The sequence below is a fragment of the Oncorhynchus keta genome, chromosome 1, assembly GCF_023373465.1.
Source record: "Oncorhynchus keta strain PuntledgeMale-10-30-2019 chromosome 1, Oket_V2, whole genome shotgun sequence".
NCBI classification, from domain to species: domain Eukaryota; kingdom Metazoa; phylum Chordata; class Actinopteri; order Salmoniformes; family Salmonidae; genus Oncorhynchus; species Oncorhynchus keta.
This window is the reverse complement of record NC_068421.1, coordinates 37,783,924-37,800,413: the sequence shown is the minus strand read 5'-3', so window position 1 is coordinate 37,800,413 and position 16,490 is coordinate 37,783,924. Positions and strand designations below refer to the sequence as shown.

The 16,490-nt window shown below is 46.0% G+C and overlaps 1 protein-coding gene and 1 pseudogene across 1 annotated transcript; both read right to left on the bottom strand.

The window, feature by feature from the left end:
- Positions 1–42: 42 nt before the first annotated feature.
- LOC118384482 (sodium/glucose cotransporter 2-like) lies at positions 43–10,081 on the bottom strand (annotated as a pseudogene).
- Positions 10,082–11,470: 1,389 nt separating this feature from the next.
- Positions 11,471–16,440, bottom strand: LOC118384459 (kelch-like protein 12). Its single transcript, XM_035771021.2, has 5 exons — positions 15,884–16,440; positions 15,387–15,540; positions 14,083–14,161; positions 13,675–13,902; positions 11,471–13,500 (listed from the first exon to the last, which is right to left on the bottom strand). Exons 1-5 carry the CDS (start codon positions 15,887–15,889, stop codon positions 12,018–12,020), a joined length of 1,950 nt encoding a protein of 649 aa, XP_035626914.1. The 5' UTR covers positions 15,890–16,440; the 3' UTR covers positions 11,471–12,017.
- Between the last annotated feature and the right edge of the window lie 50 nt (positions 16,441–16,490).

Here is a 16,490-nt window from a genome sequence, read left to right as displayed (position 1 = left end):
ATTGATTTAATTTAGATTTATAGATTTGAAATTGTCTTGCGGAGGACAGTGACACTTGATATATGCGATGGCATCATGTGGCCACTAGAGGGGAGACGTGTATGCTAATGTCCAGGTTTAGCAAAGGAGTGTGGATTATTGCTAATCATACCCAATTTTATAACTTGAATTGCGTTTTTATAATAACATTACAAGAAAGGGACAAGGAAAAGTCCTACAAAGGACTATTTTTCATGAGTAGATGTTTGCACTAACAAAAGGTATGAGACAGTTTGGTTTAATTCAGAATCTAGTGAAAATGATTATCAATGGTCACATTGCCATTTTTACTAGCCCCCTCATGCATAGTAACCCCCACAAGAAGACTGCCACAGCCATCATAACCAGGGCATTAGCATCAACAACATTCTTCCAGAAGGGCTCCTCACTAATGTCAGGCAGCTCTTTGGATGCCTCAGTAACCTCCTGTGAGCTCTGGGCCTGCGAGCTGCTGATGCCACAACCAGCCAATGAGACAACAGATACGGGTTCTTCAGCATCCACTAGCAAAGGAAAGAAATCAAAACAAGGTAATGGGCTTGTTAGACTTTGCAGGCAAGTCAAGACTGACTGATCTACAAATCACCTTGCATAACACATTTAGATGTCTGTCAACTTACCCACAATGCATCATGGATTAGATCCGCTCGACAGCGCCGTGTGTAGTGGACGTTTCTCATACCTGGGCTGTCAGACTTCTATGCTTTTCTCCTCTGCCTCCCTGCGTGTTATCCTCCCCAGCACTTCAGTTCCATCAGACCTCACTCAGAGCATTATATGGGGAGATGCATACCACCATAGGCTTATAAGTTCTCATAATAGTGGGTAAGAGTCCTCTGCATTAATGATATGGATGCAGGAATTTGTTGAGGCAAGCACTCACCTGTTGTCTATGGCCAGTGTACAGTAGCTGACAAGCAGCACCAGGATAGAGGAGCACAGTGAAGTAGAGGTAATAGACCACACACCAGAATGGGGCAGTGTGAGGGGAACCCCATATGGAACAGCCCCATAGCTAGGCTCCCCCCAATCAGGCCCCAAAACACCCCTGAAAGAAACAAATGTCAATTTAGTACCAAAGTAATCAAAGAAGGAAAAGTTCATCCAGTGGTATATGTCTGCATTCACGAAGAGTTTCAGAGTAGGAGTGCTGATCTAGAATCAGTTTGGCATTTTTGATCAAGGTTTTATGAAGAGGGGTCTAATCTGAGATTGGCAGTATGCCTTGTGAATACAGGCCCAGATGTCTTTCACACTCATACTCAACAATGCTTTCCCCATGTAATCTCACAACAATTTGCTCTAACTAGAAAACACACCCTGACCTCACCTGCTCATTGACCCTCTTCACAAACACAGCCAGGAAGAAGACTAAGGCGATGGGAGGGGCCAGGATGTAGTGCGGGTCCTACGATGACGAGGGAAGAGACTGAGTGAGAGGCAGCCATTTTATTGGAGTGTACAATATATTGACCTACTCCAGCAAATGGTCTGGGAGAGCTGAAATTTTCTACATAAACCAAGTGAAAAAAGGCCAGACCTGCCAACGACCATGAGCTTGCTCTCTCTGGTCTGCGGTCTGAAGCGGGTCCAGATGTCCATGGTGAACAGGGTGCTGCTGCTGTTGAAGATGGAAGCCAGGGAACTCATCATGGCCACCAGCATCAGGCCCCTGGGGGAGAGGAGGGGGAAGGAAGATTAAGGTAAGATGATGGGAGAGATAAAAACCTTGGTAGCCATCGACACACAACTGCACGCAGTACATTATGTGTAAAAAATAACAATTATACAGTAAAAGTGTCACCCAGATCTGAGCAACTACTTCTCTGCTGAAGAGAGACTTCTCACCATTGGGCATCACAGAGACCACCAGTTTGGGGTAGGCGATGTTGGAGCAGCCCACCTATGTCCCACACACTTCTGGCACCACACAACCCACCTCATCTGTCAACAGAGAGAGAAGACAGGCTCTGTCACCATGGAGCCCATAATGACAGGAGGAAAAGAGAGGGAACACCACACACACACACCACTTCAGGGTAAAAGAAAAAGGCATCAAAAGTTTGACAAACTTATTAATTTAGTTTTTATTTGCTGTGTGCTTGCTTCCCTGTTAATGAACCTAAAAGATCAAACTCTCCAATCCTCTCTGTAAATCCTATGACGGCATATTTTGGGAACTCGCCTGGGAAGAACATGCGGCTGATCATTCCAGGGACCACCATAAGGAACCTGGGGAGCAGTTTCAGGTATCCACACATGATGCAGACGCCTTTACATGGGGCAGGCTGCAGGCTGCCAGGCAGCGCTGCATGATCACATATACACAGACATGGGGGAAGATCCCAGATCAACTCAACCAACAATTCAATCTTTCTGTCTGATCCATGTTGTTTCACATCCATCTAATTTAAGTATCTCTCACCATAGCAACAGAATGAGCAGAGCAGACAGCAACATTATGTAACACATGCAAATTAGATTGTCAGCAATGTGCCAACTCAAATCTAATCATAGTTTTGAATGTGCCATCTACAGTGAATGCAATATGAAATAAACGCACATATGAATTCCATCCACTGTGTTCCTATGAGCTTATTCACCTGGTCGGTGCACCAATACCAGCCGCCCACTATGATGATGCCTAAAGAGGACCCCCGGCCATGGCAGGTCCCAGCAGCTGGAAGGCGTTTTCGGGGGTGAAGCACTGGGGGGAGATGTTGTAGAGCTGGGGCTCCAGGGACTGGTACATGGAGGGCAGTGCTAACCTGTACTTCTCCAGCAGAGCATTGTAGCCCCCCACCTCAAAGAAGGCTGAGGACAGGAAGAGAAATGAAGAGGGACACACACACACTGTCACATAGGTTACAGAGGTCAGGAGGAGTGGACTGGGGGATGTATAAGTGGCTTGCGAAAGTATTCACACCCCTTATGCATTTTTTCTATTTTGTTGCTTTACAACCTGGAATTATAATGGATTTTGGGGGGGTTTGTATCATTTGATTTACACAACATGCCTACCACTTTGAATATGCAAAAAATGTATCGTGAATCAAACAAGAAATAAGACAACAAAAACAGAAAACTTGAGCGTGCATAACTATTCACCCCCCCAAAGTCTATACTTTGTAGAGCCACCTTTTGCAGCAATTACAGCTGCAAATCTCTTGGAGTATGTCTCTATAAGCTTGGAACATCTAGCCACTGGGATTTTTGCCCATTCTTCAAAGTAAAACTGCTCCAGCTCCTTCAAGTTGGGTGGGTTCCGCTGGTGTACAGCAGTCTTTAAGTCATACCACAGCTTCTCAATTGGATTGAGGTCTGGGCTTTAACTAGGCCATTCCAAGACATTTAAATGTTTCCCCTTAAACCACTCGAGTGTTGCTTTAGCAGTATGCTTAGGGTCATTGTCCTGCTGGAAGATGAACCTCTGTTCCAGTCTCAAATCGCTTGAAGACAAACAGGTTTCCCTCAAGAATTTCCCTGTATTTAGCACCATCCATCATTCCTTCAATAATGACCAGTTTCCCAGTCCCTGCTGATGAAAAACATCCCCACAGCCTGATGCTGCCACTACCGTGCTTCATTGTGGGGATGGTGTTCTTAGGGTGATGAGAGGTGTTGGGTTTGCGCCAGACATAGTGTTTTCCTTGATGGTGAAAAAGCTACATTTTAGTCTCATCTGACCAGAATACCTTCTTCCATATGTTTGGGGAGTCTCCCACATACCTTCTGGGGAACACCAAACGTGTTTGCTTATTTCTTTCCTTAAGCAATTACTTTTTTCTGGCCACTCTTTTGTAAAGCCCAGCTCTGTGGAGTGTACGGTTTAATGTGATCCTAGGGACAGATACTCCAATCCGCCTGAGATAAGGCAGAGCTATACCTAGTAAAGACTTCTAGATGATCTTTGTTGCCTCTCTAATTAATGTCCTCCTTGCCTGGTCTGTGAGTTTTGGTGGGCGGCCCTCTCATGGCAGGTTTGTTGTGGTGCCATGTACTTTCCATTTTTTATAATGTATTTAATGGTGCTCTGTGGGATGTTCAAAGTTTCAGATACTTTTTTATAACTCAACCCTGAACTGTACTTCTCCACAACTTTGTCCCTGACCTGTTTGGAGAGCTCCTTGGTCTTCATGGTGCCGCTTGCTTGATGGTGCCCCTTGCTTAGTGGTGTTGCAGACTCTTTAGCCTTTCAGAACAGGTGTATATATACTGAGATCATGTGACAGATCATGTGACACTTAGATTGCACACAGGTGGACTTTATTTAACTAATTATGTGACTTCTGAAGGTAATTGGTTGCACCAGATCTTATTTAGGGGCTGCATAGCAAAATATGTGAATACAGTTGAAGTCTAAAGTTTACATGCACCTTAGCCAAATACATTTAAATTCTAGCTAAAGTTTTTCACAATTCCTGACATTTAATCCGAGTAAAAATCCCCTGTCTTAGGTCAATTAGGATCACCACTTTATTTTAAGAATGTGAAATGTCAGAATAATAGTAGAGAGAATGATTTATGTCAGCTTTTATTTCTTTCATCACATTCCCAGTGGGTCATAAGTTTACATGCACTTAATTGGTATTTGGTAACAATGCCTTTAAATTGTTTAACTTGGGTCAAACGTTTTGGGTAGCCTTCCACAAGCTTCCCACAATAAGTTGGGTGAATTCTGGCCCATTCCTCCTGACAGAGCTGGTGTAACTGAGTCAGGTTTGTCGGCCTGCTCGCTCGCACACGCTTTTCCAGTTCTGCCCACACATTTTCCATAGGATTGAGGTCAGGGCTTTGAGATGGTCACTCCAATACTTTGACTTTGTTTGCCCTTAAGCCATTTTGCCACAACTTTGATAGTATGCTTGGGGTCATTGTCCATTTGGAAGACCCATTTGCGACCAAGTTTTAACTTCCTGACTGATGTCTTGAGATGTTGTGAAGGTCTTGGCTGATTTCTTTAGATTTTCTCATGATGTCAAGCAAAGAGGCACTGAGTTTGAAGGTAGGCCTTGAAATATATCCACATCATTTTCTCCCCTCATGATGCCATCTATTTTGGAAGCGCAACAACCCCTCCTGCAGCAAAGAAACTCCACAACATGATGCTGCCACCCCCATGCTTCACGGTTGGAATGGAGTTCTTCGGGTTGCAAGCCTCCCCCTTTTTCGTCCAAACATAACGATGGTCATTACGGCCAAATAGTTATATTTTTGTTCCATCAGACCAGAGGACATTCCTCCAAAAAGTATGATCTTTGTCCCCATGTGCAGTTGCAAACCATAGTCTTTTGGAGCAGTGGCTTCTTCCTTGCTGAGCTGACTTAGGATAGGATATAGGATATAGGATATAGATCATTTTGTACCTTCTGCATCTTCACAAGGTCCTTTGCTCTTGTTCTGGGATTGATTTGCACTTTTCACACCAAAGTACGTTCATCTCTAGGAGACAGAACTCGTCTCCTTCCTGAGCGGTATGACGGCTGCGTAGTCCCATGGTGTTTATACTTGCGTACTATTGTTTGAACAGATGAACATGGTACCTTCAGGCGTTTGGAAATTGCTCCCAATGATGAACCAGACTTGTGTAGGTCTACAATTTTTTTTCTGAGGTCATGGCTGATTTCTTTTGATTTTCTCATGATATCAAGCAAAGAGGCACCGAGTTTGAAGGTAGGCCTTGAAATACATCCACAGGTACACCTCCAATTGACTCAAATTATGTCAATTAGCCTATCACAAGCTTCTAAAGCCATGACATCAGCTTGGACAGTATTTCATTTGGAGGTACACTATCTATAATACATAACATCATCGATACATCATTGGTACCAGTTTTTATACATTATCTATACACATGTCATCTATACACATGTCAGCTATACACATGTAATCTATACACATGTCATCTATACACATGTCATCTATACACATGTCATCTATACACATGTAAGCATAAACAAAAAGTACAGGAGATAAAAGGACATTTAAGCACCGATAACATCTCCATTTCTTGTTACTCCGTCATGCGTTGAGAAACAAGTGGAGTCAACAAGGTGGAATGTGTTTGGACTGTGGACACAGGACTCTAAACTTACCGAAACCTGTGAGGCTGAAGGCGCCAGCGATGATGACGAAAGTATGGACGGTGTCTGTGTACATCAGAGCAGCTAGGCCCCCTAGTGAGCAAAACAGATCATTACAGATGAACACATTTCAAGTTACAATGTCACATACAGTGAAACGGCTTTCTTGCAAACTCAAAACCCAACAATGCAATAACCATTAACAATGAAGTAATAGAAAAAAACACACGAGAAATAAGAATAAGAAATATTAAATACACAAAGTAAGCAAGCAAGCATACTATATACAGGAAATATTTTTTAAAGTCAGTTCCAATACCATATTTACATGTGCACGGATACTGGAGTGACTGAGGTAGATATGCATAGAGGTGAGGTGACAGGGATACTGGAGTGACTGAGGTAGATATGCATAGAGGTGAGGTGACTAGGCAACAATAACCCAGTTGATGAACAAACTACAGAGGTCATCTAGGACAGGGTTTCCCAAAATGTGCACACAGGGAGGGCCCCAGGACCGAGTTTGGGAACTCCTTATCCAGGACAGTGTTTCCAAACTTCAGTCCTCGAGTACCCCCAACAGCACACATTTTCATTGTAGCCCTGGACAAAAACACCTGATTCAACTTGTCAAGGGTTTGATGATAAGTTGACAAGTAGAATCAGATGTGCTTGTGGGTCGAGGGTAACAGACAAAATGCTTAAGGCCCTGTTTTTATCCTATGGTTAATCTTTTCCAAACATGACCTCTCTTTAATCGTGGACAGCCTTTTCTACCACAAGTAATGAAAGCGTTTTGTGTATAATTTGATCAAACAGATGTTACCTGTGACTGTGTACAGAGCTGTGATGGAGAGGAGGGCTATCACAGCCACATCGATGTTCCAGCCTAGAGCCTTGCTGTATGAACACAGCCCCGGAGAACATGTCCACCCGGAGAGAGAGAGATGAGGAGACAGTCAGACTGGTCCACGGGTATGTTTATATTGCAATGCCTTTCATACCTCAATCAAACGTACGGAACTCAGGAGACTTAGAAATACCACAGATACTATCAATATTGAAGTAAATGTCATGATAAAGGACTGTGGGGGACGTTTATAGCATGTTACAAACAGTGCCTCATAGTGTTGTCCCGGACCAGGGCTCTCCAACCCTGTTCCTGGAGAGCCGCCCTCCTGTGGGTTTTCGCTGTAACTCCAGTTGTAACTAACCCATCAACCAGCTAATAATTAGAATCAGGTGCACTAGATTAAGGTTGGAGCGAAGACCTACACGACGGTAGCTCTCCAGGAACAGGGTTGGGGAGCTCTGTCCTACACTCACAGAGATCTTGGTGAAGATGTAGAGGAACAGAGAAATGACGGAGAGGTACACACTGATCCTGGTTCCCCCAAACCTCTTCTTCAGGTACTGAGGCATTGTAATTACCTAAGCAACAAGAAATGCAGAAATTACCAATGGACAAAAATCTCTCCAGTATGCCATGTTAGCTGGCATACAATGGTCTTGTGTAACTTACCCCCGCTGTGAGGTAGACAGGGACAAACAGCCAGCCCAATAGGAGCACAATAAACAAGGCCTGGGTAGAGAGAGGGCTCCAATGTCAGAAGAATCTCAATTTCCTGATCAGCACATATTAGAAAGTATTGTCACTGTGTTGTGTACTCGAAACCCTGTAACAACATGTCATAACATCTTTTTAGGCGTCAAATTATACTTACGCTCCACGCAAATCCCCCCACAGCAATTCCACCTGCTGCTCTGGTACCAGCAAGGCCCACAAAGTGACCGCTACCAATTTTACTGGCAAACAGTGACGCTACAACCTAGAGAGAGAGAGAGAAGGGGGAGAACTGTTAAAGGAAAAACACATCGTCGTGATGATGTGACACGTTGCTTCTTGAAAATCCTGGCTCTTGAAAACGTGTCTGCTGACATGCAAAACGCTTTTGGACTAATGAAACAAATATCCCAAAATTATTTTGGAGTGGTACTGTCCTCTCGCATACAGGCTGTAATATAGACAATGGGACTGAGCAAGACAAGAAAGGTGACTGCAGAGTCCCAAAGGGTTAGCTAAAATACAGGTTAAGTTGGCAAAGAGGTTAAAGATGAAGTTGAACTCACTGGCCACCAAGTCATGGTCCGTCCTGCCAAAAAGTACCCTCCCACAGTGCCACCGTTGGTCTGAAACATAGACTGGAAGACGGGACATTCCCTGGATGTAAGCCCTAAGCAGTGGCTTACTCTACAGTATTGTATATGTCAATAAATGGAGCTATACAAATACCCAGTTTGACATAAGACATCATTATGATAAATTACACATGGAGAGAATCAGGTATAATTCAAAACTAAACTCAGCAAAAAAAGAAACGTCCTCTCACTGTCAACTGGGTTTATTTTCAGCAAACTTAACATGTGTAAATATGAACATAACAAGATTAGACAAAAGAGACATAAACTGACCAAGTTCCACAGACATGTGACTAACAGAAATGGAATAATGTGTCCCTGAACAAAAGAGGGGTCAAAATCAAAAGTAACCATCAGTATCTGGTGTGGCCACCAGCTGCATTAAGTACTGCAGTGCATCTCCTCCTCATGGACTGCACCAGAGTTGCTGCCAGTTCTTGCTGTGAGCTGTTACCCCACTCTTCCACAAAGGCACCTGCAAGTTCCCGGACATTTCTGGGGGGAATAGCCCTAGGCCTCACCCTCCGATCCAACAGGTCCCAGACGTGCTCAATGGGATTGAGATCTGGGCTCTTCACTGGCCATTCCAGAACACTGACATTCCTGTCTTGCAGGAAATCGCGCACTGAACGAGCAGTACGGCTGGTGGCATTGTCATGCTGGAGGGTCATGTTAGGATGAGCCTGCAGGGAGGGTACCACATGAGGGAGGAGGATGTCTTCCCTGTAACGCACAGCGTTGAGATTGCCTGCAATGGTAACAAGCTCAGTCCGATGATGCTGTGACACACCGCCCCAGACCATGACGGACCCTCCACCTCCGAATTGATCCCGCTCCAGAGTACAGGCCTCGGTGTAACACTCATTTCTTCGATGATAAACGCGAATCCGACCATCAACCCTGGTGGGACAAAACGAGTTTGTGCCCATAGGTGACCTTGTTGCCGGTGATGTCTGGTGAGGACCTGCCTTTACAACAGGCCTATAAGCCCTCAGTCCAGCCTCTCTCAGCCTATTGTGGACAGTCTGAGCACTGATGGAGGGATTGTGCGTTCCTGTTGTAACTCGGACAGTTGTTGTTGCAATCCTGTACCTGTCCCGCAGGTGTGATGTTCGGATGTACCGATCCTGTGCAGGTGGTGTTACACGTGGTCTGCCACTGTGAGGACGATCAGCTGTCCATCCTGTCTCCCTGTAGCGCTATCTTAGGTGTCTCACAGTACGGACATTGCAATTTATTGCCCTGGCCACATCTGCAGTCCTCATGCCTCCTTGCAGCATGCCTAAGGCACGTTCACGCAGATGAGCAGAGAACCTGGGCATCTTTTTCTGATGTTTTTCAGAGTCGGTAGAAAGGCCTCTTTAGTGTCCTAAGTTTTCATAACTGTGACCTTAATTACCTACCGTCTGTAAGCTCTTAGTGTCTTAACAACCGTTCCACAGGTGCATGTTCATTAATTGTTTATGGTTCATTGAACAAGCATGGGAAACAGTGTTTAAACCCTTTTCAATGAAGATCTGTGAAGTTATTTGGATTTTTACAAATTATCTTTGAAAGACACGGTTCTGAAAAAGGGACGTTTGTTTTTTTGCTGAGTTTTTGTAGGCTACAGACCTGTAGACAGATATACAGATAGGTGTACCAACCCAGACGCCCACTCCAATGACCCGAATGAAGTAGCCGATGATGACCAAGATATCAGCTAGATTATTAATGGTCCCCTTCTCAGGTGTGGTTTTAGACGAAGGATTCTCCATTTCTCAACAGAAAGGAAGAAAGTTGTCAACGGCCGTAATAACGTCAAACCAAGGGACATCAGTCCAAGACTTGGAGCAAAGGATAATGATAATACTAGTGTCTATTAACTAGCGCTGCTCACAGTCTAACGGACGATAAGGCATAAGAGAAAGGCCAGGTGAAGGAGAGAAAGGCCAGGTGAAGGAGAAAATAGTCAGGAAAGGGGAGAATGGCCAGGTGGAGGAGAGAATGGCCAGGTGAAGGAGAGAATGGCCAGGTGAAGGAGAGAATGGCCAGGTGAAGGAGAGAAAGGCCAGGTGGAGGAGAGAAAGGCCAGGTGAAGGAGAGAAAGGCCAGGTGAAGGAGAAAATGGTCAGGAAAGGGGAGAATGGCCAGGTGGAGGAGAAAATGGTCAGGAAAGGGGAGAATGGCCAGGTGGAGGAGAGAATGGCCAGGTGAAGGAGAGAATGGCCAGGTGAAGGAGAGAAAGGCCAGGTGAAGGAGGAGAGAATGGTCAGGTGGAGGAGAGAATGATCAGGTGGAGGAGAGAATGATCAGGTGGAGGAGAGAAAGGTCAGGTGAAGGAGAGAAAGGTCAGGTGAAGGAGAGAAAGGCCAGGTGAAGGAGGAGAGAATGGTCAGGTGAAGGAGGAGAGAATGGTCAGGTGAAGGAGGAGAGAATGGTCAGGTGAAGGAGGAGAGAATGGTCAGAGTGGTTGGTCAGTAAGACCTTTTGGTCGCCAGAAAAGAGGCTGATTGAGGTTTATTAATGACAGTAATAATTAACGCCTAGCCTCTTCAATGTTCACTTACAGTACACACACGGTTCAGTTGTAGTAAAATAAACCCCATTAGTTCAAAATGACAGAAGGACAAAAGGACCGGTTGTTGTAGCCCAGAGGAAAATTGTAAAAGAGAATCCCAAAACTCTTAAGCAAATATTCCTTTAATCATTTGATAGCATAACTGTCATCAAATTATCAATTTGACTTTCAGTTCAAAAACATCAGATTACATCAGTCAGGTGACGTTTCTCTTAAGGGGTGTGAGGGATTGGGGGGAGACGGCTCCCCTGTTACATACCATAATCCTACATTCACACCCCAACACACATACACATTTAAACTCCAAATATCTTCACACAGCTCTATAGAGTAAAGGGGCGTGTTCAACTCAAATCTAAAATAAAACAAATATTTAGGTGTCAGGTATTCTGGCGGATCTGCATGCTCTTGCGGTAAGTAACCCATGCATCTGAAAATTAAATAAAACAGAATTTGCCGACTTGGGGGCAATGATGATTACGAAACCACGTTATCCCCTCTGATGAGAACACTATATCTGATTGGAGGAGGATGAGTGTTCGGCTGAATAGCGATGAAGAGAAACTGACCAAAAATAACAAGTGACTGAAATCTAGGTCATGTTTATTAGAGCATTAAATCAAAAAAACATTACAAAACATGTTGCAATGGAAAATTAATGTTTAGGTTATTGGACAAGTCCTTGTAGGTAGTCCTTCCCTGTTTCAGTTCATTTTCTTCCGTTTCGTGCCTAATGAACATGGCCCTGGAATCATTGAAAAGTGAAAGACTAAAGTTACATACATGGGATGCTTTAGTGAATTTCAGAATGTCTGGAATAGAAAAGGCAGAAATAAAACAATTCAATAAACATTCGCAGCCAGTCATCCAAAACATAGCCCTATGCAGTCGTTCAATTCCTATAGGTGGCAAAGGCTGAGGATGTGTGTTCAACAGGCAGACAAGTTTCAGACCATTTAAATGCAGTCAAATCATTTTTGATTAGAACTTTAGTGTTGTTGTGGCATTCGGTGGTTACATTCAGATGCGAGTCCCCTCCCCCCCACTTTCTCAAGTGTAAAAAGTTGATAACATTTCATTACTGAAACCCCATGAATGCTGGTCTTAGCCACAACTCATTCATCCGGCTGTGGCTAGTCATCATCAGGATTGCGGTCCTCCCTAGCCAGTCTCAGCCGGGACAGGATGTGTTTCTTGGGGAACTTGAGGGTGGTACAGCCAAATTGGCTGACTCCCCCCGTGTCTCCGGGTAGTTTCTCCCGTCTCTGGACCCAGCTGCGCCAGCCGGGCTTCCAACAGTACACACTGTCATAGAAACGGGAGCCGTTCTCCCCGCCCAGCACGTATATCCTGCGTTTCCACCTGGCCACGCCCCCAGCAGCAATCCGCCTGGGCAACCCCGGGAAAACCACCGGACTGGGGGCTCGGTCACTTCCCCCACCCCCACCCCTCTCAGACACCACCGCCCCTGTCACCTCCCTTTCCACCCCTGTGCCCCGGCCCTCCCTGAAGAACAGCACCCGCCCCGTGGCTTCCAGAGGTTCCAGATGGGTGTAGTTTCCATCTATAAACTTTGTGGCGTCCCTCATGTAGCCTCCAATGGCACAGACCCCTCCCCGCACTGCCACCCCTCCGGCCAGGCAGGTGGCACCAGAGTCCAGTCCCACGCGGGTCCATGAGTCAGTCAGGGTGTGGTAGATGAGCACGCCAGCGTGCACCACCGCCCGGTTCTGCTCCAGCGTGGTGCCACCCAGCAGGTAGATGCGGCCGCGCAAGGCGGCACAGGCAAAGGAGCGCAGTGGCAGGGGCAGACGGGGCCCAGGGCCCCACTGGAGAGAGGCCAGGTCCAGGATCTCACAGGAGTCCAGCATGGCTCCTCTGTTGCAGCCCCCCAGGGCGTAGAGTGACTCCCCACAGCCCAGCAGACCCAGCATGGCCCGGGGCTGCACCATGGGCGACCGCTCCTGCCAGCGATCCAACACAGAGTCATACTCATGGACCTCCGTGGACACCGTGCCCCCCCGCAGGATGCCCCCCGCTACGAACAGCCGCCCCCCAATGGCCGTGCAACCTGGGCACAGCAGAGAGCCCAGGGCAGCCAGCTTCTCCCATTTTCCTGTGCGTGGGTCGAAGCAGTCCACCGTGAAGTCCCTCTCGTTCAGCGACTCGTCCTCCCGTGGCTTTAGGTCCACACACACTATCTTCTTCTCGAACATGCCTTCCCGGGGCCTCAGCGGGCCCCCCAGGCCCTCCCCGGCTGCCGCAGGGCCCAGCTCCTGGCTCAGCCGCTGGCTCTCCTCCAGGGACAGCAGGCCAGGGCGGAGGTGGTGGAGCAGGGCCGGCATGTGGCTGTAACGGTCCAGGGGCTGGTGCTCAGCCCAGCGGCGCGCCGCGTCGTACACCTCTGCCTCAGAGTCTATGCCCAGGCGGTCAGAGCCCAGCAGGCTTCCCAGGGTACCTGGGTCCAGCAGCAGGAAGTCCTTCTGGCGGGCCACGCGTGGGAAGTGCTGGGCCACCAGCCTCAGAGAGGCCCTCAGGAGCAGCTGGTCGTGGTGGGAGCGGGCCAGAGAGTACATGCCCAGGCAGTTGTCCACAGACAGGTGTTCAAACAGGAACCTACGGACACAGAGATATTTGAGGATGGAAAACCAGACAATAAAATATGTTTTTTTTAAATGCTATCAAAACTCTGGCAGTTACTGAACTGCATATGCTTAGGAGTATGAGCAGCATTCTGGACCGGGGAAAATACAACGCATCTATATCAGGCAGCACTGACTATATAGTTACCTGGAGCACAGGTCCTGCAGGGGCATCACTTGAAGCCGATTGGCCGCCACAAACAGGTCCTCGGCTGTGTCCAGGCAGAGCCCCGCCTCCCCAGTGTAGACAAACTGGATGACAGTCTCCATGACTGACGGCGTCACCTCCTCCAATCGGATCTCAGTGAGGCGGGACTCGACCAACGGGCTAGTGAACATGGCACGGAAATACGGGCTGACCGCTGCCAAGAGGACTCTGAAGAGAGGTAGAAGCATGACGTCATTCACATAGGGTGTGACTACAATGAACTGCAGGAGACTAGAGTACTGAAACAGCAGTAGGCATCCAAGTGTGTGTAACATATTCCTTTGTGTGTAGCAACATGCACTGTCTGGATCTAGTACACTAGAATTAAGAGAAGGTCTTTGATCCCACCTGTGACACATAAACCTCTTCCCCTCCACTAACAGAGTGACATCACACAGCTGCTGAGCATCCAATAGCTGCTTCAACCCTGAGGGAGAGAATAAGTAAAAAGTGAGGCAAATGACTTACAGTACCAGGCAAAAGCTTAGACACACTTACTCATTCAAGGGTTTTTCCAGTATTTCTACTATATTCTACATTGTAGAATAATAGTGAAGACGTCAAAACTATGAAATAACACATGGAATCATGTGGTAACCAAAAAAAGGGTTAAACAAATCAAAATATATTTCAGATTCTTCAAAGTAGCATCCTTTGCCTTGATGACAGCTTTGCACACTCTTGGCATTCTCTCAACCAGCTTCATGAGGTAGTCCCCTGGAATGCATTTCAATTAACAGGTGTGCCTTGTTAAAAGTTTATTTGTGGAATTTATTTTTTCTTAATGCATTTGAGCCAATCAGTTGTGTTGTTAGGGGTGGTATACAGAAGATAGCCCTATTTGGTAAAAGACCAAGTCCATATTATGGCAAGAACAGCTCAAATAAGCTAAGAGAAACGACAGTCCATCATTAATTTAAGACATGAAGGTCAGTCAATATGGAAAATTTCAAGAACTTTTAAAGTGCAGTCGCAAAAACCCATCAAGCGCTATGATGAAACTGGTTCTCATGAGGACCGCCACAGGAAAGGAAAACCCAGAGTTACCTCTGCTGCAGAGGATAAATAAATTACAATTAATTGCACCTCAAATTGCAGTCTAAATAAATGCTTCACAGAGTTCAAGTAACAGACACATTTCAATGTCAACTGTTCAAAGGAGACTACGTGAATCAGGCCTTCATGGTCGAATTGTTGCAAAGAAATCACTACTTAAAGGACACCAATGAGTTGGACCACATAGTGAAGGAAAAGCAGCCCACATAGTGAAGGAAAAGCAGCCAACAAGTGCTAAGCATGTGGGAACTCCTTCAAGACTGTTGGAAAAGCATTCCTCATGAAGCTGGTTGAGAGAATGCCAAGAGTGTGCAAAGCTGTCATCAAGGTGGCAACTTTGAAGAATCTCAAATATATTTAGATTTGTTTAACACATTTTTGGTTACTACATGATTCCATGTGTGTCATTTCATATTGTTGATGTCGTCACTATTATTCTACAATGTATAAAATAGTAAAAATAAAGAAAAACCTTTGAATGAGTAGATGTGTCCAAACTTTTGACAGGCACAGGCGCACACACACACAGAGCACATGATGAGCTCTCTGAGTAACATGACTGATGCAATCATTTGGACATTCCCATTCTACCATACCATGTGTGACGTAGTCTCCTAAAGGAGTGGTGCTGTCGTCGGGAAAGTCCTCTTCTTCAGAGTCACTGTCCGAAAGGGGCTCCCCTCCCCCACTGTCACCGTCCTGCCAGGGCTGTGGCCGCCAGGTGATTGTTCCTCCACGGACTGCACTCATCTGGAAATAGTCAAGAGTTGACATAGATAAACAGGAATATCAGGAACCTTTAACAACAACAAAAAAAATGTATGTCAAGGAGCCAAATACACAAGATGGTGGCCAATTATAATTACAATTTGATGTAGATAGATATAGGTAATCTATCTATGAGTAATTAGAGGGCCACGGTCAAGATCAACTTCAAAGACCTTAATGAATCATATCCAACTCTGAGCTAAAGGCTGAATGAGTGTCTTGCAAAGCTCTAAGGTACCATTCCCTAATCCTCTCTCTTATTGGGAAAATCAACAGGGTACATTCAGGAAGTGACACAAAATGTCAACAATGTTGTTGACGTTACCTTCATTAAGGGGAGACTACCCTACTTGGTGGTCCTGTCCTGGGCTCTGATTGTGTGGATGTCACCAGGGGCCAGACAGTTACTGTTAGTAGCTTCTCCTTTGGGCCCGATTGTCTGTAGTCAGTCAAAAAGGGAAGGTGACAGTTGACATCCGTGTGTCCCACCCTCCGATCCGCCTTGCCTGTCCTGGTTTGAGTGAGTACGGCCTCCAGTGTGGGGTGCAGCACGGCTCATGGTTCTCAGAACCACCATGCAGACTATAACAACAGACCGCCCGGCGGCGGCTAGCTAACGTTTGTTAGCAACTGCTGATTGCAGCTCTCTAAAAATCATCCGCCAAAGCACCCCTTTCTGTCTTATCAGAGAAATTAGTCAATCATGGCATAAAACACAAACATCTCAAACACATTACGGATGTAAAACGAACATAAAATACTGTTTTTATTGCCCCAGAGACCTGCCTGACTGTTGTCTGCCGCACAATTCACTTGTCTCCCTCTCTAAACCGCATTACCGCAATGCAATGGTTTCGCTAGTCTCATTGGCTAGCCTTTGAACCAGTGCACGGATGTGACGTTTAGTTTTGAACTCGCTCGTGTTCCTTCTT

Coding starts and splice junctions, on each gene's coding strand:
- LOC118384459 (XM_035771021.2), bottom strand. Junction 14,162..15,386: donor AGGAGACTACGTCACACATG/GTATGGTAGAAT, acceptor TCTCTCCCTCAG/GGTTGAAGCAGCTATTGGAT. Junction 13,903..14,082: donor AAGAGGTTTATGTGTCACAG/GTGGGATCAAAG, acceptor ACCTCTCTTCAG/AGTCCTCTTGGCAGCGGTCA.